Source organism: Stegodyphus dumicola, chromosome 8, assembly GCF_044657685.1.
Source record: "Stegodyphus dumicola isolate Sdum_Otavi_A_Nest chromosome 8, ASM4465768v1".
NCBI lineage: Eukaryota > Metazoa > Arthropoda > Arachnida > Araneae > Eresidae > Stegodyphus > Stegodyphus dumicola.
The window spans coordinates 20,443,825-20,467,336 of record NC_140775.1 but is presented as its reverse complement, the minus strand read 5'-3'; the positions used below and the strand labels follow the sequence as shown (position 1 = coordinate 20,467,336).

At 32.3% G+C, this 23,512-nt stretch overlaps 2 protein-coding genes across 3 annotated transcripts in view; one reads left to right on the top strand and one right to left on the bottom strand.

The window, feature by feature from the left end:
- The window catches only part of LOC146995685 (acetylcholinesterase-1-like), an 80,209-nt gene extending 75,150 nt beyond the window's left edge, over positions 1-5,059 (bottom strand). The window contains exon 1 of the mRNA XM_085821638.1: positions 4,835-5,059. Within this exon, the coding sequence (XP_085677764.1) occupies positions 4,835-4,848 (14 nt within the window). The 5' untranslated portion in view covers positions 4,849-5,059. The remainder of the gene's footprint in view (positions 1-4,834) is intronic.
- LOC118180047 (acetylcholinesterase-1-like) overlaps positions 1-23,512 on the top strand; it is a 320,676-nt gene that overhangs the window by 241,846 nt on the left and 55,318 nt on the right. The window lies entirely within an intron of this gene.

Genomic DNA, 23,512 nt, shown 5'->3' with positions numbered 1-23,512 from the left:
TAAAAGTTGTTTAACTACAGTAAAGCCTAATTTTTTTGTTTCCTTGTACAAAGTAAAGGAAGTGTTGTAATCACGAAAACTTCCAGATATCATATTTCAACGAAAATGCCCCTTTTGACCGCTATCGAATGCAATTTAACGATGTTTTTGCGTGACATCTGTACGAAAGGACAGAATAAAGGACTGTTTTTCCCCAAACGAATTATAAAACTGATTTAAAATGGATTCAGAAGAGATTTTTTTCGTCGCGTTTGTACGTACGTACATATGTATGTATCTCGCATAACTCGAAAACGAGTAGCCTCAGAACGTTGAAATTTTGTATATAGGACTGCTATAACATGTAATTGTGCACCTCTTATTTTGGTCGCAATCGACAGCACCATATATAAATGTATATATATGTATATATATATATATATACCTACTCTGTTACTCGGCTCAGTGAGCTCAGTTTTTTTTTTTTTTTTTTTTTTTTTTTTTTTTTTTTTTTTTTTTTTTTTATGTGTTGGTAAATTGTGCAATTTTTCTTCTTTAGAAATGATTGAATTACGTTGTTCTTATCTTTCCGTTAAGGTTTTAATCGTGCTCTCTGTTAAATTGTGCATTTTTTGCTTTAGCAATTATTGAATTATATTGTTCTTATCTTCCGGTTAAGGTTTTTAACATTTAAGGTAATCTGCATGCAATAGTTCCAGGATCATCAACAATTTAAAAGTTGTTTAAGTGCTGCTAAGCCTGATTTTTTTCACCATAGCAGCCATATTTCTTTTTCATTTGAAACTTAGCAGAATAGTGAGTTAGGTCAGTTTCTGCATTTTCAGTGTCTTTGTGCCCAGTGGGACCAAAAAGAGCTTTTAGTTTTTGTGAACCGAAAAATCTGCCTTCTTGTCTGCGGGCTTACTTGTTTTTGCGTAGAAATTCTAATTTTAATTGTAAAAATTGTTTTTTTATTGTTTTTTTATATTTTTTTAACTGTATTTAGTGTTTTATGTTTTTCTCTATTTTGCAATTTTTAATGAAGACTTTTTAAGGTTTTATGTATTTTTGCCTGACCGCGAAGTGAGAACTGAATTAATTGAATGAGAGATGTTTCTCGAATAAGATTTGAGGAGATAAGTTTAAATGAAATGCACAAAAAATGCCTATAATTTAATATTCGGTACAAGGAAGTCATGTGGTGTCCGTATCAGATTTTTTTTGGACATGTATTTCTTGCTCATCAGTTTGTAAGATACTAAATATCGGTAATTCTTTTCTGGTTTTAAATGAAATAACAGTATACAGTTTGGAGATTTTCTCCCCATCAATACAACACACTTTCCTTCAGAAAGTCGTTTGTGAAAGCATTCTTTCCCTTTGGCAGATAACTTTTGCGTGTTTTGCCTTAATTAACCAACCTTTTACAGTATATTTAATTTTTTATTTTATTTATTCATTAAACAAATTACTGGCAGACGCACCATTTTTGAATTCAACTATGTGAATTAAGGAGATATATGCGCACTTTAAAAAAAAAAAAAAAAAAAAAAAAAAAGTTATATATGTGTATACAGCACTAAAACCTGAATTTTAGTTTCGAAAAGTAATGTTGTGCTGTTGTGCCACAAATACGGTACAAGGTAAGAACGCATCATAATGTGAGTTTTAATTTTCTTGTGTGAACAAACACAAAATTTTGCGATTGGAAAACATATTTCGTAAACTAAATTAATATTTTCAAATCTGCTCAAAATATAGAATGCTTAAAATTAATAGCAATTGTGTATTTTGAAAAAAAAAAAAAAAAAAAGATTGAGCAGTGGGGAAATAGAACTGCACGTTGAAATTTTCAAACCAAGAAAAGACATCAGTTTACTGAAGAATTCATCTCGTTCGATCAAATGTGCAAACATGTTAAAATAAATACCTGATGAATGGACAGATGAAATGGCAGGAGATATGCCTCTTAACAGCCATTTAATCCGGTTACAGGAAATTTTCAAAGCATTAAAAAGAAGGTAAATATACCAACAGTATATCAGCATTAATTTGCGAAATGAACCGATAGATGGCAGTAGCAGTCTGCGTGTAAGAGGTATGTAATCGAGGCAAGTTTAAATTAGTGTTTAATTTTAGATAATTTTGTCTTTAAACCTAGGAACTACCCATTAGAAACTACTACTGGCCGTGAATTAGCCCGCTGTATGAAAATGAAACACAGTACCACAGATTGCATTAAAGAGAAAACTATGAACTGTATCTTTGAACATGTTCATCTAATGGAATGAAGTAGTATCTCCCCAAGCAATGCAGGATTTACGTAAGCTACACAAGCTACAGCTTGGTGCCCCGCTTTCTTGTGGCCCTCCAAAAAAACTCTCTAGGTATCCGAAAATCATATTTGGCATTGACATATTATATCTGGACTTGTAAATGGCACCATATCTTAAATAGCCTAGGATCTTATCAAGTATAAATCCAGCCCTGTCCCCAGACTGAATTTATTGGAAATTATAGTCATATTTCTGTAGTTCGAAATTTCAATGAGACGCATATTAAAAAAATCTGAGAGCCTTCACATTTTACATTACGTCCAAAGGGGCCTTTCTTTAACGTTTTGAGTGTTTACGTACTTGATACATAAAATTCAGTTCAACAACAATATCGCCAAATAATTTTAAAATAAGCATATCTTTAGAATTTCCGATACACAATCTCGCGCTCTGGAGATAATTTTTTTTTTTAGTACAGTGCGTTGGTACAGTGGTACAGCACTTTGCGTTGGTTCACTATAACTGTCGGTTCACTTTTCAAATTGTTACCAACAAATATTATCGCCCTATGTTATATTTAAAGAAATTAAATAATGAAGAATTTCCATAAATGTATGTATCTTTCTCGCATTGGAATAAAACAACGGTACCTAAAGACATCAAATTTTAAATAACGTAGACCTCCATTCGAATATGAGCATCTTGAAGTCCAAATTTGGCTTTTGAAATTTGTTTTATTATATATTACATATTTTGTAACACTTTAATGAATTTTTTATTAACAAACTCAACGATTTCAAACAGGTCAATGGCAAAACTGTACGGGAAAAAAAAAAAAAAAAAAAAAAAAAAAAAAAAAAAAACCATTTTTATCACCAGCGCGAGAAGCTATGTATCGGAAATTCTAAAGATATGCTAATTTTAAAATTATTTTGAGATACTGCTGTTAAATTATATTTTATCATTTAAGTGCGAAGAAAATTAAATTTGATAAATAAAGGTAACACAGAAAACGTTAAAAAAAAAGCCCTTTTGCTCGTAATCTAAAATCTGAAGGCTTTCAGATTTTTTTAGTCCACATCCCATCGTATCAGTGTGATGATTTGATACAATGCTTTAATATCAGCTTGTGGCAGTGCTAAAAAATTATTTATTTCTGAGATTTCATGAACATCATGTTACCATATTTTGCAAATGAATATAGATAGAGGTAATTATTCAATATCAGAAATGTACTTAGTAATTAATATATGCAAATTTTGCTACGTAAGTGAATATAGACACGGTAAAATATCTAAGGTTGTTGATTACTCTTTGTACTTTACATCTATATATTATAATTAGGAAGTGACATATGAAGTGTAGTATGTGAAATATAGTACTATTTAAGGAAAACCATATTCTATACAAAGATACGTAACACCACAGACTTATGAACATGCTTTATTAATTACGGTGATGCTGCAAGTGTTCATAGACGTTATTAGTTAATTAATATAAAATGAACACATTTATCGAAAATATTAGGTTTATAATTAAATCGAAATTTACGAATAAGTGCGTTTATTATGTCTCTTAGGCTTATAAGCATATAGAATTGCAATTTGGAAATAAATCTAAAGATCTTATATCCATGTGTAAAGGTATCTCCTCTCCGGAGCTTCTTGAGATCTTTCGCAAAGGATTCTCGAATCTCAAGAAGTTTATTAATAACTAATTCAGGAATTCCTCAGTCTCCAGAAAGCAAATTCGATCAACAGGATCTTTTTTTTTTTTTTTTTTTTTTTTTTCCCCATTGAGGTCAGTGTTTAGTACACTGAACTGAAACACTTTGCATTTCTCTTTATCTGATTCAGCAAAGTTTCAAGTTATAGAAAATAATGTTCAACACGTATAAATATAAAATAACTAAAACAAAATCATATATAAATCATTCGTAATGGTAAAACTGTGAGCATGGGGCTTTTACCAAGTCACTTGGATGTTCATTATTTAGATTTTTATATCCATTGAAATGATAGTATTTGCTGAATATGCAGATCGCAAACGTTATACCGGTAATGTAACATACCATAACGGACAGAAAAATTGAACAGATTTCGATATAGACATTTTTAACTTAAAAAACTTCCATAATATTTAAATATATATTTTTTAAGAAAGGCAAAGACTTTGCTACAAAAAAGCATATAAGTCCCCGAACAGGACGAGTTCAAAATTTAATAAAATCAAACGTAAAGCATTTTACAGAATAATTACTGTTTTTCGTGAAAATAATTCGAACAGTTCAGGGAAGCATCTAAAGAAAGCAGTTTTAAGCCTCCTGAAAATAGCGGAAAAAAGTCTCAGAACCCGAGAAACTTATTTAAAGTCTCTCTTATAGTGAATTAAGCCAACTGCTTATAGAAGATACTCTTTAAAGTACATAAAAGAGAATAAATGAAGAATTCCAGGAAGCAAATAAATATGAAAAATTTCATAATACATATTTTCAAAAACACATCAGATGCAAAAAATAGTCTGAAAACTGAGATTAATTCATAAGAAGTGTGAAATAAATATAAATAAAATTGACTCACCTAAGCAAGAGCATAATACGAATTTATTGTAGTATGTTAATTAAGTATAGCCATTTATCAGTTTCAAAATTATACTCATATCAGCATTGAGTCTGTGGTGGAGCTCTGGAATTTAAATGATGCATTTCAAAGGAAGCTTCAAATCCGCTCTTTTCTTTTCTTTTCTTTCTCTCTCTCTCTTTTTTTTTCCAGATTTAGATTATTTGTGATAGGGCAGGGAAACAGGTAATGATCCGAATCTCCTCTTCAATTGCGTATATATAATCGTGCGGGAAATTTCTTTAAAAAAAAAAAAAGAAATTGGACCATGATAAGTTATATATTAATTAAAGTAAAAAACTGCAATGTAAGTTATCATCATCAAGCTTTGAGAAAATAATTGAAAGATCCTCGACCTTAATGCGCTTCTTCCAATTTTTCCCCCCAAGCAACTGTGATAGTTTGAAGTAACATGTGATTCAAGTAAAATTTTGGAAATATTTTGGTCTGATATAGATTATTAATGGTTACATGTTATCAAATTTATGAAAACGAGAGAACTTGCCTTTCTGTTTAATCGTCTAATTTCTCTCTTTCACTTTTAAGGTCAGAATACATATATTCCTTTCTTATCCTACCTCAGCATGCAGAGTATTGCTTAAAAACAAGAACATACAGTCCAGATACTTAGGATTGGTACTGCTTGTCATATCTAATTCCATTCCCACAAAAGAAAAGTAGCTTATTATCCATTTATGAGCGCCCCATTTATGCAACTTCCTGTGTGAAAGCAGAAATCGGCAGTATTTAACCATTTTTAATAGTAATTTATTTGTTCTTTGGAAACTCCTGTAAACCTTAATCAAACTGCAAATGACAGGACTTGAATAGGATTTCTTAAACGAAATAATCACATTGATAAAGGAAATTTCCTGTTTTGAACCCAACAAGGGTTGTTATTTATTTTCAAATGGTTTCCATTCTCTTAAATGGTTGAATATGAAGATCTGTAAAGTTTTAGGTAATTGTTTTACATATGCTTTTTTTTCTTAATTTTTATCAAAATAATTTAATTCGGATTTTGTGTTTGCAAAATATTCACGAAATGCGATAGAGGAATAGTGTGTGTACGTCTAACAAAATATTCTTTCGTTGAATATAATAACTTTACATTCTCGCATTATTTTCTCCTACCCAAAACTTACTGAAGAATGCTAATGTCACCAGTCGTCCTAGTATTTTTTGATGATGTCAGAGCGAGAGTTCCCAGAAACCCTGAAAATTTCTTCTTTAATGTGATGTCCCATTTTTTGTCAGTATTGGAGAAATCAAACCTTAATGTGCACATATCTGGGAACGATTGAGTACCATTGCCATCGTGCTAAAATTTCTCCGCAAAAGACATAGAGTGGGATCAGGCATTTTCAAGCAAAATTATGAGAACACTTGCTTGAAAACGCCAGTGTTTTCTCTAAACGTACCAGAGAGCATAAGATATTTCAGAAAATGCGAGTAACTTTCTTCATCAACAAGTGTAACAGGGTAATTACATGAAGTGTCATCTTGGACATTAACGTCACTGTAAGACAAGATTACTCTGAAATTTCTAGTATCTGGCGCAACATTTTTGCCCCGGGAGAAGAAGAGAGCTGTCAAACGCACCAGTAGTATTTGAGTTCTGGTTCATCGCAGAACTTTGACCTTTAAAAGAACGACTGTTAAGGGGAAAGCGCTTTCTTGCAAAAGAAGAAATCTCTCGAGCTTTAGAAATTTAGCAAATTCGATCGAAGTTTTTTAGCCCAAAGGGCGTTAGCCCAGAAGGGCTATTGATTTCGTTTTGGCATTTTGGGGAGTTTCACTTTTCAAACTGTTGCCACCAAATGTTAGAGTCCTGCATTATATTTGAAGAAATTAAATAATGAAAAATCTGCATAAATGTATGTATATTTCTCGCATTGTGATAAAACATCGGTACATAGAGCCATCGAATTTGGAATGACGTAATCCTCCTACGAATATGGGCATGTAAAAGACCAAATTTGAAATTTGGAATTTGTTTTATTATCGATTTCATATTTTGTAAAACTTTAACGAATTTTTGATTAACAAACTCAATGATTTGAAAGCGAGCAATGACAACACTCTCTACGGGGAGGGAAAAACCTTTTTATCTCCAGCGCGCGGAACTGTGTATCGGAAATTATAAAGATATGCTCATTTTAAAATTATTTTGCGATACTGCTGTTGAATTAAATTTTATGGTTTAAGTGCGAATAACATGATATTTAATAAATAAAGGTACCAAACAAAACGTTAAAAACGCCTCTTTGGGGCATAGATTTTGTATTTCTTTTTTTTTAATGCCCAGAGCAAAGGGAGTCGATGGCTCTGATTAATATATTAGCGGTAGTTATAATAACACTATAGTAATTCCGACTAATACAGCAGCAGAGCTAATTAATATACTATAAAGTCCACAAACGCCTTTTATGACCACATTTTTAATACCTGATAGATAAATTGGTGACAATGAAGAGAAGGGAAACTGAAATCTTAAACCTACCGATTATAATTTAACATATCTTGGAGTTTATCAATGATGTTTCGTTAGGTTTGAAAATTCTTTAATTAAAGCATGTAAGAAAAAGGCAAGATTAAAAAGAAACTCAGTCTGATTTTACTGCACAGATTTAAATTTAGCACCCGAAACAGTTTTAATATAATTAGTGATAATAGAGTAATTACTGAAAATTAATTTACCAGAAATTGAAAATACAGAATGTAAAATCTCATGTGGGAAGTGAACTGCACAAAAAAGTAATGAAAAAGAGAGGAATGCGTTTATGTTATTCCAGCGTAAATTGCGCAAAGTAGAGATCTGTTCATTCACTTAATGAAGAAAAAATTTATTAAGGTCTCAATGCAAGTCTATTTTATTGAATCGCTTGCGCAGGGTACTTGCAATAAATATTTTCGTCAAATGGGTATATACTCACACCGGTTTTTTTGCGGTGGATAGGGACTGCATAAAGAAAACGCATAAAAAATCGCACAAAACTTTACGAGTAGCTATAAAAAATAGTTTTCGCAACACAATTAAAAAGTATTTTTTATGCAGTGACTAGGGGTCGCATAAAAAACTCTCACATAAAAAATAACTCAAAACCTTACGAAATAACTAGGAATTACTTTTTTAAACGAAATCAAGACATGAGGCTTGGCAGCCACTTGGAATCTCACCAAACCTTTTAGAATCTTCTGATTTAGAAAATACACATGCGAACATTTTTAAATATTTTATTTGCTTTCTTTACACATACAAAACTTTTCAAAACATATAACCATTATCCTTCGCAGTCTGAAAATACGCGAAATTTTTTATGGTAAACTGACTCAAAATCACTTTTATCACTTGAAGATACTACCTCGCACTCGTTTAGAGCTAACTTTTTTTTTCCCCATTTACTGAGTAGTCGTTGATCAGTTTTTGCAACGACTGTTGTTTTACTAGACACTTGCATATGTCACGGTAGCCAGATACAGTGCAACCTTGAGATACGAGTTTAATTCGTTCCAGCATTGGCCTCGTATAGCGAATTTCTTGAAAATAATGGACATCCAGTTAATCCTTTCCGCACCCCCAAAAATATCAACATAAAAATAAATTTTTCGAATGAATAATACTGGTAAAATAAATAACCGTAGTTTACCTTTATGATAGCTTCCGACACCGAATCGACTTTTAGCTGCTTCACATTAATCCACACCAACAACAGCTTCTCAATATCTAGCAGCTTTGGATGGTGCTTGTAACTAACGTTTACTCCTTTAGCCACATCAAATTTCTTTAATTTCTTCGTTCTTCTTCAGAATAGTGTAGATCGTTCATGTAGGAACGGCCGTAAGTTTTCGCCAGTTCCGTTACTCTTACACCACGCTTATGTTTATCTATGATTTCTTCCTGAATTTCAGCCACCAAGACTTCTTTCTTTTTTCTTTGCAGCATTATCTGTGGCACCAGTCTTCTTGGGAGGCATCGTAAAATAACTATTTTCATGTTAAATGTAAAAAACAATTAACTCACAAACACACAAATACGTACATCAAAGAACACTGTGATCTGAGTGATCTGACGAAGGGGATTCCCAGAGTCCAGCCGAATCGGGAAATGGCGCCACACATACTAACAGCCTGGCTCTTGGCTCGTTACTCGAGTCAATGCTCGTATTTAGAGATGAATGTTTCTCTCATACTTCTCTGGCATCTCGAATTTCTCGTATATAGAGGTCCTCGTTCTCGTATACGAGGTTCCACTGTATGCAAGATTGAAACTCCTTTTGAAATTCTGAAGTTCTTTCAGAATTGGCATCGATTGCAAGAAAATGACATTCTAATTCATGGCAAAGCTGGAGTCCTGCATAGACTTTAATCTGCTGTCATATAATCGTATAATTATGTTCCAATTTTATTAAAATTTTCATATACCGCACAAATAAAAAAAGCACAAAAAAAAAAAAGACAGCACATAAACAGGTTTGAGTGTACTTTTATATTTTGGCAAGACACAAAATCTGCAAACAAAAAACAATAAACATATCAAACAGAATTCTTTCCTTATATTAAATAAAAGTTTAAAACAATTTCGGATAGTTACATATAATCGAATTTGGGTCTATATTAAATCCAAAAGAGAGCAGCAGCTCATATAATCCTGCTCTTGTCACTCCCGTTTGGATGTTATTAAGAATTATTTTTATAATTTTTTTTTAATCCAGCGATGTCACCCAGGATCTTCCAGTAGTTTGACTAAAAGTTACAAAAGTGTGAAGAGACTACAGCGAAGATATGTAAAGTCGAGAGCAACAGCTCATATAATTCTGCTCTTATTACTCACATTTTAATGTTATTAAAATTATTTTTCTAATGTCATCCAGAATCTAGCAGAACTTTGACAAAAAGTTATAAAAGTGAGAAGAAATTATTGCGAAAGACATGTAAAGCCGAGAGCTACAGCTTAATTCTGCTCTTATTGGTCACGTTTTGATGTGTTTAAGAATTTTTCTCCTAATGTTATCCAGCGTCTTCAAGAAGTTTCACCACAAAATATTACAAAAGTGGAAACAGATTCTAGCAAAGACATGAAAACTTATTAGAAGTCTGTGACTTTTTATGCACATATATTGAAGACATCTGAAATTATTGCTTATTATAAGGCTAAGAATGTAAATGAAGTTCACACTGAAATCGTGTAGGTTTGGTTTGATTTATTTGATTATTGCAAAGCACTCGAGGACTATGTGCCTAAGTGGAAGGAGGTTTTCGTGGAATACTTTCTAACGGAATTTGGCTCGTGTGCGCATTACACAGGAGGAATACTACGAAAACTCCCATAAAGCCCTAGAGGCGTGCGATCCTGTTATATAGATGTGACTTATTACAGATGTATATAGATACATATATGGCTCGTTATGAGATTGTACAGAGGCTGTTCGCACATTCTTTAGACGATTTTGGTAAGCGGTGATAAAACATCGTTTGCTTCAAAAAAGGTAATTGCAATTGTACTATGTTTTTAAAAGTCAAAATTATCATCTGTGGCTTAAAAGTTTTGTTTTTATTCAAAATGGCGAATTTAACAAAGCAGTGGTTCGAAGGCTACATTTACACTGTTTCCGAAGAGAAATATGAATACTCCGTTATCCAAAAACGATGTGAGAGTCGTAGTTTTGTGATATCTAAAGCGTCGATAGGTAATATCATCAACAAGAAAGGAAATAAACGTCAAATTGAAGCCTCAAGTGGGACAAAAATTCCAAACAAGTATCCAAGGAAAAAACGGACATTTTCGACTATTGCAAAGGTACGTTGTTTAATGTTAAAAGAAAATCCTCCTAATCAAAGGACAGTTGCAAAATCATTAAAATGCTCGGTGTCCACTGTAAACAAAATGATAAACGTTGATTTAAATCTTAAGAAAACGAGAAAACGCAATGTGCATCGTCTTCTTCCAAAGCATATCGCTCAACGCAGGACACGCTGCAGAATTCTGTATGAGAAACACTTAGCCAAAGAAAAATGGAAAACAATTGTCACAATAGATGAAGCATGGGTGTATTTAAATGGTTGTAACAGAAACAGAGCCATTTATTATCATAAAAGGGCATAAAAAAATTTAAGTACATGGTTCAAAGAACCGAAAGAAAATTTTTCTAAGGGATTCATGATTGTTGCTGGTTTTTCTTATAATGGCAAGTTAAAAATAAAGAAAGTGCAAAACCAATGTCAAGATTAACTTCAAATACTATCAGGAACATATTTTATCGCCAATTTTTCTGAATGAAATACCATCGCTTTACCCACAGTGCCATCAATCTGTGAGACTCCATCAGGACAAAAACAAGTCACACATCAAAATCCACTGTAAATTTCCTAAAAGAAATGGAACAAAAAACTGGTATCAAGGCCATATCCTTCACTGATATCCCTACTCAATCTCTCGATGTGTCACTTATGGATTTTTGTGCTTTCCGACTTTTAAAAACTGCATTATCCAAACATTGTCGCAGAACCCTAACAGGACTCTGGAAAGCTGTTCGGGAGGAATGGGATAGAATACCTCTTCTGCCACTTCAAAAGGCATTATTATCCTGGAAATTGCGGTGTCGAAAGATGGTTCAGAATAAGGAATAATAGAACATTTAAAATACAAGAATTTTAGGTAATTTAGTTTTGTGAATACAATATACATCGTCTAAAAAATGTGTAAATAGCCTCTGTAGATATAAGTAGATATTATATAGAAGTAGGGTAAGATTACTAAAGGGATCTAACGTATAACCAATACTGTATATTGAGAAAACGTAAATTCTTGGCTTCCAGAAATTAGTTAAAAGTTATAATATTGAAGGAGACTGAACTGAAGAATGTAGCTTTCGTAGTATGTATAATCTTCGTTAATAAACTCGAAGAACTTCTATCTCTACATGAATTACTAAAGTAATATAGTTATTTAATTTTTTCCCCAAATGTTACTGATTTCTCTTCATTACTCATTAGGAAAAAATGCCAATATCAATATATACTTCGAATCTACGTTTAATTTGAAGTGCTTTATCAAATATGGATATGATAATTTATATTTTAATTATTGTTAATTCTAGTGATATGCTTCCTGTGCAAAACAAGTAAACTTAGAAATTTTAATTCTATATAACTGGACAAATTTCATTTGAACCCTCCAGTTAGAAACTAACGCTTTCTTACAGAAGTAATCTGTTGTTGTGTGTTGTCATGACATATCTCACTTGTCTGACAAGAACATCAGAACAACCACACGAACTTTACTGTGGCAAGGAGAGCAAGATTGCGCCTATCGTCAGCAACAGCCTTGAGCACCATGCAGGTGACAGTACGACTTTACTCAGTTCCTACCCTGATTTTGAATGCAGAGCAACCCCCGGGGGGAAGGATCCTACGGTATCCCACCCCCTCTTACCCTACCATCAACCTCTCGAGAGGAATTCCGGCTCGTCGCATATTTAGAGTGACTCTATGCCGCAGAGACACTATACATTTACAAACATCATTGCCTTCTCCGGGATTCGAGCTCTGGTCCTTCCTTACCACAGTAGCTCCCTTAACCACTACACCGTCTGGGCTGCTGAGGAGTAATCTTTTTCACCTTGGTAGAAATTTGCGTACACTTGCGTGAATAATGGAATAATTATCAAAAAAATTTCAACCTCCGTATTATAAAGAATATCTTCATTTCAAACAACATTGGAGGATCTAATGTTTTTCTAGAGTATCAAACTTCCATATATATGTCATCCAAATATTATCAAATAAACTTAAAGAAAAGAAAAAGATGATATTATTTAAAAATTGGTAATTAAATTTACAAATTTTTAAATAATATTTAAATAATATAGATGATATTATTTGTAATTAAAAATTTATTCAAGTTAAATTAATTTGTAAATTTATTTAAATTAAATATGTTACATGAAAGCGAAAATATGATTTCTTACAGAATAGGTTTGCAAAATGAACTGAATAGAAGATAAATTAATTGGCTTGAATTTAAAACAGATTTCCAGCTCGGATTCTTAAATATTCTAAAAGCAAAAATTAAAAACTCGACCTTGTTACAGTTTCTAAGTGTAAAATATTTGCGGAGATTCTTGTGAATGATTCTCTAAATTGCAGTGTTCCAGAAATAGCAGATATTATTACACCATCAAGCATAACCATTACGTAATAACTTCATTTATTAGTAACCTTGTAAATTAAAACCAGTTATAGGTACATGATTCCCATTTAGAAAAAGCTCTTTGCTTTACATTAGGAGGAGGAAAAAAAAAAAAAAAAAAATGAGACGTTAACTACTTTTATCTGTGCTAGTCATGATTAACTTCCTTTTCGTCTCCTTGAAAAATTAATTTCATTTTTCATTCATTCCTGTTTCCAAACTATTTCTTTTATTTTTGCCTTTTATCTAACGAAGTAAAACTCGATTTTGTTTTCTTAGAAATACTTTCAGCCTGAAGTAAGAAGCATTAAATCAACCGGCTTGACTGCAACTGACAGTTTCAGTGCAGAAAGATCATCTTGTTGTTGTTATTAGCCCAAAGGAGTAATTTTCCCAAAAGGGCTGTTAATTTCATTTTAGCATTTTGCTTTGGTTCACTATAAATGGTGTTTCACTTTTCAGATTCTTGCCACCAAATATTAGAACCCTGTGTTAAATTTAAAGAAATTAAATAATGAAGAATCTACATAAATACATTTATGTTTCTCACACTGTGAAAAAAAAACGGTATTTAGAGACATCAGATTTTGAATAACGTAGTCTTTCCCTCCAAAATTAGGCATCTAGAAGCCCAAATTTGAAATGTGGAATTTCTTTTATTACCTATTTCGTATTTTGTGTAACTTTAACGAATTTTTGATTAACAATGGCAATGATTTCAAAGCGAGCAATAGCAACACTCTACGAAAAAAAAAAATTATCTCCAGCGCGTAAAATTGTGTATCGGAAATTCTAAAGATATGCTCTTTTTAAATTAATTTGTAATATTGCTGCTCAACTGAATTTTATGGTTTAAGTGCGAAGAGCATGATATTTAATAAATAAAGGTAACACACTAAACATTAAAAAAACGCCCCTTTGGGTGTAATACAAAATCTGAAAGCTTTTTTATAATGGGAAGCACACTGGATGCCTATTCGAGAGGCCCAAGGTTCGAGTCTCAGAGAGAAATGCACAATTTTCACGTCTCCTGGGTTCAGAAAAACCTATAAGAAGACTACTCCACAGTGAAAGGTTGATAAGTAGTTTTTTCATTAAACGGTCTATACTTTCGAACGCAGTTCAAATCTATGGATGCGTTGCCTTCGCAGTAATGACAACTGAAATGTTTGAAAAAGGATATCTGTTGAAAAAGTTCACGAATTTCCTGCATTTTCGCTGCACTACGCATTATAAACTATATTCAAATATTTTATAAGGCATCTGAAAGTACGTTTTGTAACAAATAATCCAAGTAAAGGTTCATTATGAGGATAATTTTAAGTGCATATTCAGGTTTTAACGCTTATATATACATACGTCTCATCAGCAGTCTCCAAATACAAACTGAGTTCTAGTGATTTACTATAAAATGGAATAGTGGAATATTTTTATGTTCATATTTTTTAACAGTACATAAAATTTGACCTATGCGTCATTTTACTCTCCATGTGGCTAAAATACTCTTTAGTTAACGTAATCTAAGGTAGTAAGGATTTATTTAGTTTTACTAACCAGTTATTTTATGTTAGTTACCTTCGCTACCTTTCGTGCTTTCCATTTCCCTACGGGAATGCAAATTTCTAGTTTGCGTGTATTCAAATGATATAGGAAAAGCGATAGTATTTAAAGGAAGTTTTTAGAGGGTCGATTCAGAGCGTGTACCGCCTACTGATGACCACGTTTGCTAATTGATTCTCTTAACAGCAGTATATCCGTGGCTTTCCGTTTTCTCGCCATTAGACTTGTCACCCCGATATTAGGTCTGAGCCAAGTTTGCGAGTTTCACTGTCTGTCTAGCTGTTGTACTAGTTTACTTAGTTAAGTTAAATTTCGTTACTTAAGCGATAAATGCTGGCTGTTTCTGTAAGCTCGATTAGTTCCTTCTGTCAACTTTTATTTGAGTTAAAGGGTCTTTTACTCTCTATCTTAGTCTCTGTTGTAATTTACAAGACCTAACGATAAGGCGTTTTAGTCTTTTAGAGTTCTCGGTCTAATTTATGCTACCAAAGAAGACGACGTAACTTTATAAAGCAACATAAATAAAAGGAAGGAATGCGTTATTAAATTCCCACTATTAGCTCACACTCTCCCTATATCTTGTTCAAATTTTCAGTCGTTAGTAAAATACTTTGTTTTCATCCACTCAAGTTCAAATACATTTTTTAAACTTGTACCGGATGACATTGGATGTTAATACAGTTTTTTCGCTATTAAAGTCAATTCTTACTTATTTATTCCTGTTTATCGGAACTAAAGATACTGCTGTTGCTGTTTTTATTAAATATATTATAAGACTTATTAAATATATTATAATACTGACCGTTTATTAGGAATTCTTACGTGCTGTAAACATTAATTTTATAACAACTTATAAATAATAGTACATGACTGTGATAAACGGGATTGAAATATTTAACAAAAATAAGAGGCAACAGTAAGACAGACTTCTAAAGATTTTTAGAGTGTATGGAATTAAGGAATTGTAGTTTTATAGGGTTGGATGAAGCGGATGTAATGTCCCATTATGTAGCGAAAATTCTCCCCGTATTTCTATGTTAACTTGATAATAACATATATTTAAAATATAACCCTTTAAAATGTCACTTCCTTTACAAACGGAGAATGCGAAAAGAAACTACAGCACAACGCAAGCGACCATTAGAGAAAGAAAAACAGCAGCAGGTCAAGCATGTGTCGCCTTGTATCGTGTGAAATCATTAGATGGAATATTAGTTGAAGAACTGAACTGCTCGAAACTGACTGAAAAGATTCCTTGCAATAATGAAGCATTACAAGAGATCGATAGAACGAGAAATTATATCCATAAATTGTAGCTTCATAAATTAGAAAAAAAAAAAATTTTAATAATGTTGATAAAAAGTAGCTAAAATAAAAATTTTCTTTGTTGACCTAAGTAGGAATTGACCTAATTTTTTTTATATATTACTTGTTTAAGTATGCGAGAATGCGCATTCGAATTTTTGCATTATTAAATGCATAAAATGTGTTAAAGCACGAACATTTATTTCAATAGGAATGAAAAATATATGCCTTCTGCAATTTATTGTACAATTTGAGAGCGCATTATTTCCTATCCATATATTTTTTTTTCCTTATTTGAAATAATAACATATTTTATTTGTTATTAGAGACTTCAATTTGAAAGGAAAATGTATCTAATGCCTCTGATAAAAATATATATATATCTTTCTTACATGAAAACAAGACAACTGTTAACTTTAATCAGGATCAAACAATCTGTACACACTCTTGTATCTTATCTGAAATTATTTATTTTCATTTCAAGTCTTTTAATAGTTTTGAATGAGATTACGAATAGTTGCGTAAGGATTAAGCTGAGGAATATAACAATAATAATTGCCCTATTGTATTAAAATCTACAAATAAATTACTTTTTAACTGCTCCAAGGAAAAATTCAAAGAAAAACCTCAGCAACTCATTTAAGGCTAACTAAATTATAAAATAGTGCGGAAAATATAAATAAAACTAGACGGCAATGAGAAGATAAATTCCAAAGCAAAATTTATAGTTCTAATGTACACCTAAAAAGAAAATATATAAAAACATTTCAGTATGAATGAAATCAGTTCATTCTTTCGAAGCAACAACCGATTAGTAAATAATTTTTTGTTGCCAAACCAGGAAACAAAAGCTTTTGACACTTCAGGTATGCGCATGACGTCAGGATTTAACTTTCATGTAATACAGGGTGTTTATAAAGTCCTGGACCCATTTTGATGTTTAATAACTCATAAAATAATAAAGATAGATTAAAATTAATAACATAAATGGTTAGATAGACTCAAAAAGTTTCATGACCCTTGTCAATGAACTTCCGCGTGTGCTCCCTTCGTCGCACGGATAATATCAAGTCTATATTCAATTTCACGCCAGGTACTGGCAAGCAATTTGGCATCCAGAGAGGCTATTGCGGTTGTAATTCTGGCTTTTAGGTCATCAATGTTCGACACTCTCCACCTGTAAACGTTGTCCTTTACAAATCCCCAAAGGAAAAAGTCCATAACATTGCAATAGTTGCCAAAAACAAAAGAGAGAAAAATGCAATTAATAAGCAGACGATATTTAGAAAAGTACAGATATTTAGACTGGAAAATGAAATTATCTGAAATTAACTACACGCACAGACGATATTTACAAAAGTAAAGATATTGAAACCTGAAAGGAAAATATATAAGTTATTCCATCAATAAATGCCATAAGTTTGTTTATATCTTCATTATTTTATGAGTTATTAAACATCAAAATGGGTCCGGGACTTTATAAACATCCTGTATAATAATTTTTTTCAACTTCAATAAAAGGATTAATGTGGCAGTAACATACTGTGTCAATTAATCTAACCTGAAACAAAAAAGTTCCCTGCTGGTATTCACGAAAACGTTTCGACATACAGTGACATTATATGTAGTCGCGTGTCTTCTTCAACGTCAGAATATAACCAGAATTATGTATAATAATAATAATATGTTGAATGCTTGGAAATGTTATTTTTATTTCATATTTTGTAAAACTTAAATATTTTTGATTAACAAACTCTATGATTTGGAAGCGAGCAGTGGCAATACTTTTCGAAATAAAGCATTTTTACTTCCATCGCGCGAGACTTTTGCCACTGGGAATAATAATGTGTGCGCAAATTAGCGGTTTCAGGGTTTTAATATCTCGGTTGATTAAAGTCGTGTTAAGATGAAAATGGTCGAAATGGCTTTTTATGAATTTTTGGAATCCAGGGGTACCTTTCTCGAAACTCAGTTCCCCGTCGTTCCGGAGGAGATGATGTTAAAATTAAACAAACAGACAGATCCGCAAAGATTTTAATAGTACAGATTCATTGTTAGACGGCGCAAAAACGACTATACTAATATTCCGATTTAACTACGTCGTCTCGATTTCCATCCCAAACTGCAGGAAAATAGTTCTTGAAATTTTAAAGACTACAGGATTTTTTTTTTTTTTTTTTTTTTTTTTTCCATTTTTGAAATGACAATGCCTTCTGTGAGGTTGTAGAGATGAGATGTGCACTGGTAACGTAGCATAAAGTATCACTGCGAAAAACGTTGGAAAGTTTGCTTTTGGTACTTCATGCTTTCGCCATTTTCAACTAGTTCCTCATCTTGCTGATTACGACTTAAATACTTCGTAATTTGCTCATTTTTTACCTTCGGGAAGCATGGAATGCAAGTTAGAAACCAGAAAATAAATTTATTTACTTTCGTTTTAGTCTGGAATGGTAAAATGTGTATGCACTAACTTTTTACTTTCTTATGATAAAGTTGTGAACGAATTTCTAGGCTTATTTCCTTTCAGCTCCCTAAATTATGATAAACCGACTACCGTCACATTTTCAAGACTCGTTTGACATCATTTAATGATGTAAATCGAATGTATGTCCTTAGAAGTACTCTTAGATCTACTGTATCAAGAACAATGAAGACCTTCATCTGTAAATGATTATCATTGGTCGCATAATAAATGATTATTTTTTTTCCCTAAACCTCCATCTAAGGCCTAAGATATGACCTAATAGTATGAATAATTTTTCACAGTTATAATTAATTTGAAAACAATAGGGACATTTGTCACCTAATGTTATTTAATTTACCCGCTAAATGGTTTTTTAAAATTTAAGAATGATTACCCATTATTGATAACAACTGCTTTTGAAAACAATGCGTATTAAGCGAATATGTGTTAATATTTCTGAAATGAAATGGCAGTAGTATCTTCTCAATAAAAGTTATGTCAATAAAACTGCTTATATCACGTTTAGGTTCAATTTTTAGAATTGTTTGGGGGCTTATAAGGAAAATGTCGATCTCTTTCCATTTGCTGTATCCTGCAATCCAGTAATATATGTACCTACTTTTTAATACTACTGCACTGTTATTATTATTAGCGCAGAAAGACTGTTAATCTCGAAAAGGCATTTGGCGTCGAATGACTAAAAGCGTTGAATCACTTTTCAAATTGTTGCCGCCAAATATTATTGCTCTGTATTATATTTATAGAAATTAGATAATAAAGAATCTGTATGAATGTTAGTTGTTTCTCGCATTGTAAAAAAACAACGGTACCTAGAACCATCATGAATAACCTACTCCTCCACACGAACATGGGCACCAGGGAGGATTTTGAATATGTTTTATTATCTGATTCATATTTTGTAAAACTTTAATGAATTTTTAATTAAAAAACTCAATGAATTTAAAGTGAGCAATAGCAACACTGTACGGAATAAAACACTTTTAATCCCTAGCGTGCGAGACTGTCTATCGGAAATTTTAAAGACATGTTGTTCATAAATATTTTGACCCCTGAAGGGCGTTAGCTCAAATCCTCTGGAAATGCGTATGTAAGTATAAATTAAAAGAATGCCCCTTTGGGAGTCGTACAAAATTTGCAAGCTTTCAGATATATTCTTATTATGCATCTATTTAATAAAATATTTTGGAGCGTCATTATTATTTTTTTAAAGCAGGCTAAGCGGAAAAAGTGCAATGTCCTCGACGGGTCTTGAACCCTTGACTTCTCGAATACGCGTCGAGTACGCTTTTAATTACACGACAAAGGCGTGTGGAAAGGAGGGACGAAATACCTTATATATTTCCCTTTTAAATGGAGACTGGGGATTTAGGGACTCAATTGCCAAGTCTGGGTGGTGACGAATAATCGCCCACCACCTTTCATGAGACCTGAAAAATGTACTGTGAACTCACCGGAACTAGAACCCTGAATCTCTCGAATACGCTTCCAAAGGTATGTGAAAAGCATGAAGGTATGCGAAAAATACCTTTTGACTTTAACTACCTAACTGAAAACTTTTACAAACATTTACCTTTTAATTAGCAAAACACATTTGTAAAGCCATATATAGTATTTATTGTAATACGTATAATTATATAACATAAGACGAATCTATGAAGAACTTAGGTTCTGAAAACAAATGTTAGTAATCTAGTTTTTTTTACACTTTATTTGGTTAAAGAATAATTTTTTGGCTGTCTTTTAGTGATGATTTTTTTTCATTCGGTGACCCAGTGTAGATGATAAGAAAGAAGTTCTAAGTAATTAAATAAATTATTAAGCAAAATATTTATGCTGAAAAGTACAACAATTCAAAATGTTGTCTTGGATTACCTGCACACTTAGAATTACATTATAATTTACCAGTTACTAAGAGAGTTCAATTTCAAACAATTCAAAAATTTTCTTAGTTTTACTAAGTTTGCCCTTTTAGGGCTTGCAAAGCATTTTTTCCTTTTTTTAAGTTAGTTAACTTTTTAGCATTAACATTTGTGTTAACTTTACTCATTAAATATAACATTCTTAAGCCATATAAAATTCAGTTCAGCGGTAAAACTACAAATATTTAAAAACAGCATATTGTTAGAATTTCCGAAGGACAGTCTCGCGCGCTGGAGCTAAAAGTGCTTTATTCCATGCAGTTTGGCCACTGCTCGCTTTCAAATCCTCTAGTTTGTTAATCAAAAATTCATTAAAGTTTTACAAAATATGAAACGGATTGACCTAGTAAATGCAAAATTCAAAATTCGGGCTCCCACATGCACATGTTCTGGTGGAGGATTACGTTATTCAAAATTTGAGGGTTCTAGGTACCATCGATTTTCACAGTGCGAGAAACATGCATACATTCATGTAAATTCTTCATTAGTCCAAAGGGGCTTTGTCCCTGAAAGACTATTGTTTTCGTTTTGTGATTTTGCGCCTGAACCCTATAAACGGCGTATCACTTTTCAAATCGTTGCCACCAAATACTATCGCCCTGTATTATATTTGAAGAAATTAAATGATAAAAATCTGCATAAATGTGTGTATGTTTCTGGCATTGTGATAAAACAACGGTACCTAGAGCCATCCAATTTTGAATGACATAATTCTACTGCGAATTTGGACATCTGAAAGCCCAAATTTGAAATCTGGAATTTGTTTTATCGATTTCATATTTTGTAAAACTGTAACGAATTTTTGATTAACAAACTCAACGATTTAAAAGCGAGCAATGGCAACACTCTACGAGGGGGGGAGAACCCTTTTTATCTCCAGCGCGCGAAACTGTGTATCGGAAATTTTAAAAATAGGCTCATTTTAAAATTATTTTGGGACATTGCAATTGAATTGAATTTTATGGTTTAAGTGCAAAGAACATGATATTTAATAAATAAAGGTAATACAGAAAAGGTTAAAAAAAAGGCCCTCTGGACGTAATTTAAAATCGGAAACCTTTCTGATTTTCAGTCCAAAGGGGTTTTGTCCCCGAAGGACTATTGTTAGTCCAAAGGGGCTTTGCTATTTGATTTCTTTGAAAATAATGTAGGGAGATAACATTTGGTGGCAACACTTTTAAAAAATGATACGCCATTTATAGTGATTCAAAGCAAAATCCTGTTAGTCTCGAGACTAATAGTCTATTTGGGTTAACCCCCTATTTGAGCTAAAAGTGTTTGGATTCTATATTTTTGAATTTAGTACAAGATTTATGCAAATAAGTTTCAAAAATACAAGTGTCTTAAAACAAATGTGAGCCACTGTAAGTAATCTATAAAATCTGGAGACTGGTTTAACGTGAATGGAATTTGAATAAGAAATTCATTTTTTGTCATCATATATCTTTCCCCATGATGCGTCAGCGTTTATTTGCATAAGCACCTTACTTTTCGTTTGATTACATCTTCTTTCTTTTTTTAACATTTTCTTTCAGTTGTTATTGTTTTCATTTTACAAAGAAAATGACCTAGTAGGGCAAACAGAAAAGAAAAGGTAGCTATTGTAAATCTAAGCAGTAGTATCTTTCCTTTATACGCCACATTTTAACATCAGATTGTTTAACTGCATAAGAAAGGAAGCAATTAGGATAAGATAGTCTGAAGAGCACTTTATAATGAATTTCAGTATCATTTGTATACCATTATTAGTCTCTTAATTTATTTATTATTTAGAATTAATAAAATTTGTTTCTAGCGATATATATTGCGTATTTCATTTTTCGATCGCCACGCTAGCCACAGATTCTAATTCTAAAGATAATGTTCTATAGTAACAATGTAGAGTCATGAGGTTATTTTGCAGCAGGAGATGTGAAAAATGAGCAATGCCATCGCCGGGACTCGAACCTAGACCTCTCGAATACGTGCCGAGTGTGCTACAGTTACTCCACGAAGGCATGCAGGAAGAATGGAGAAAATACCTCATAACGTATAAAATGCAACCACTTGTATGTTTCGAAAGAATTTTATATATATTTCCAGAGCTTTTATTTTGTTCACTCATGACCTTTATTGTATTTGTCCTTACTTGTCGAAAGCCTGTCACTGAATTTTCACTTACTTCCTGATGAGCGACCGAATCCAAATTCTATGCACATGTTATTTGTCGAAGAAAATGCAATGTGGTGAAGCGATATTTTCAAAATTCGTTTTAATTATTTCTTTTAATTTATTGTGTCAGAATTTTCTCATATGTCTTCATTTAACGAGCAAGCTAAAAATCTGAGAAATTTATTTTTTCATCTTCGGATAGAGCGGAAAATAATCTTTTAAATTATGTTTGTAAGAGGTTTTAACGTAATATATTTTTTCTTGGCAAAATCGCTGGATGTTTCCCATCATTTGGCATAAATAATTTATGGTAATAAAAGAGGGATTATTAAATACTGAAAAATGATTTCTGAGTTTAATAATTTTATTGATAACGGGTCATTGAGACAAAATGTCGAAAGTTTTTCAAAAAGTATTTACAAAATAAGCTTTTATTTGAAGCTCATAAAATAATTAATGAATTAGAATTAGAAAAATAATTTACTATACTGTAACCAAACTCTGTTATCGAACGGCATCCAGTGGAAAAGACAACAACTTTTATGCCTCCGTGACTCGAAAGTGAATTCTAACTGCTAGGTGTTCCCTTTTGATGTACATTCTATTTTGATGTATATTTTCTTTGTAACTGTTTCTACGCTCTGTTAATAAATTCTTTTAGATCTTTTAGCACACTCGGCGCGTATTGGAGAGGTTCAGGATCGCGTTCCGCTGAAGGCATCCCACATTTTTCGTGTACTCTGCTGCAAAATAGCCTAATAACTCTACAGTACTTCCGAGAAGTTTGTGTTCATGTTGAAAATAATCAAGCCTTCTTTAAAAGGCTTCTTTAATTAGGTTTGCTTACTAATGTTGTAAAGTCATTATGTTATTTTTATGCTGGAGACGTGAAAAATTAGCATTGCCCTCAGAGAGACTGGACCCAGGACCTCTCGAATACGCGCCGAGTGTGCCAACCGTTTCACCACAAAGGCATGCAAAAAGAGGTAGAAAATTTCTTATATACTCCTCCTTTTAAAGGGCGACTG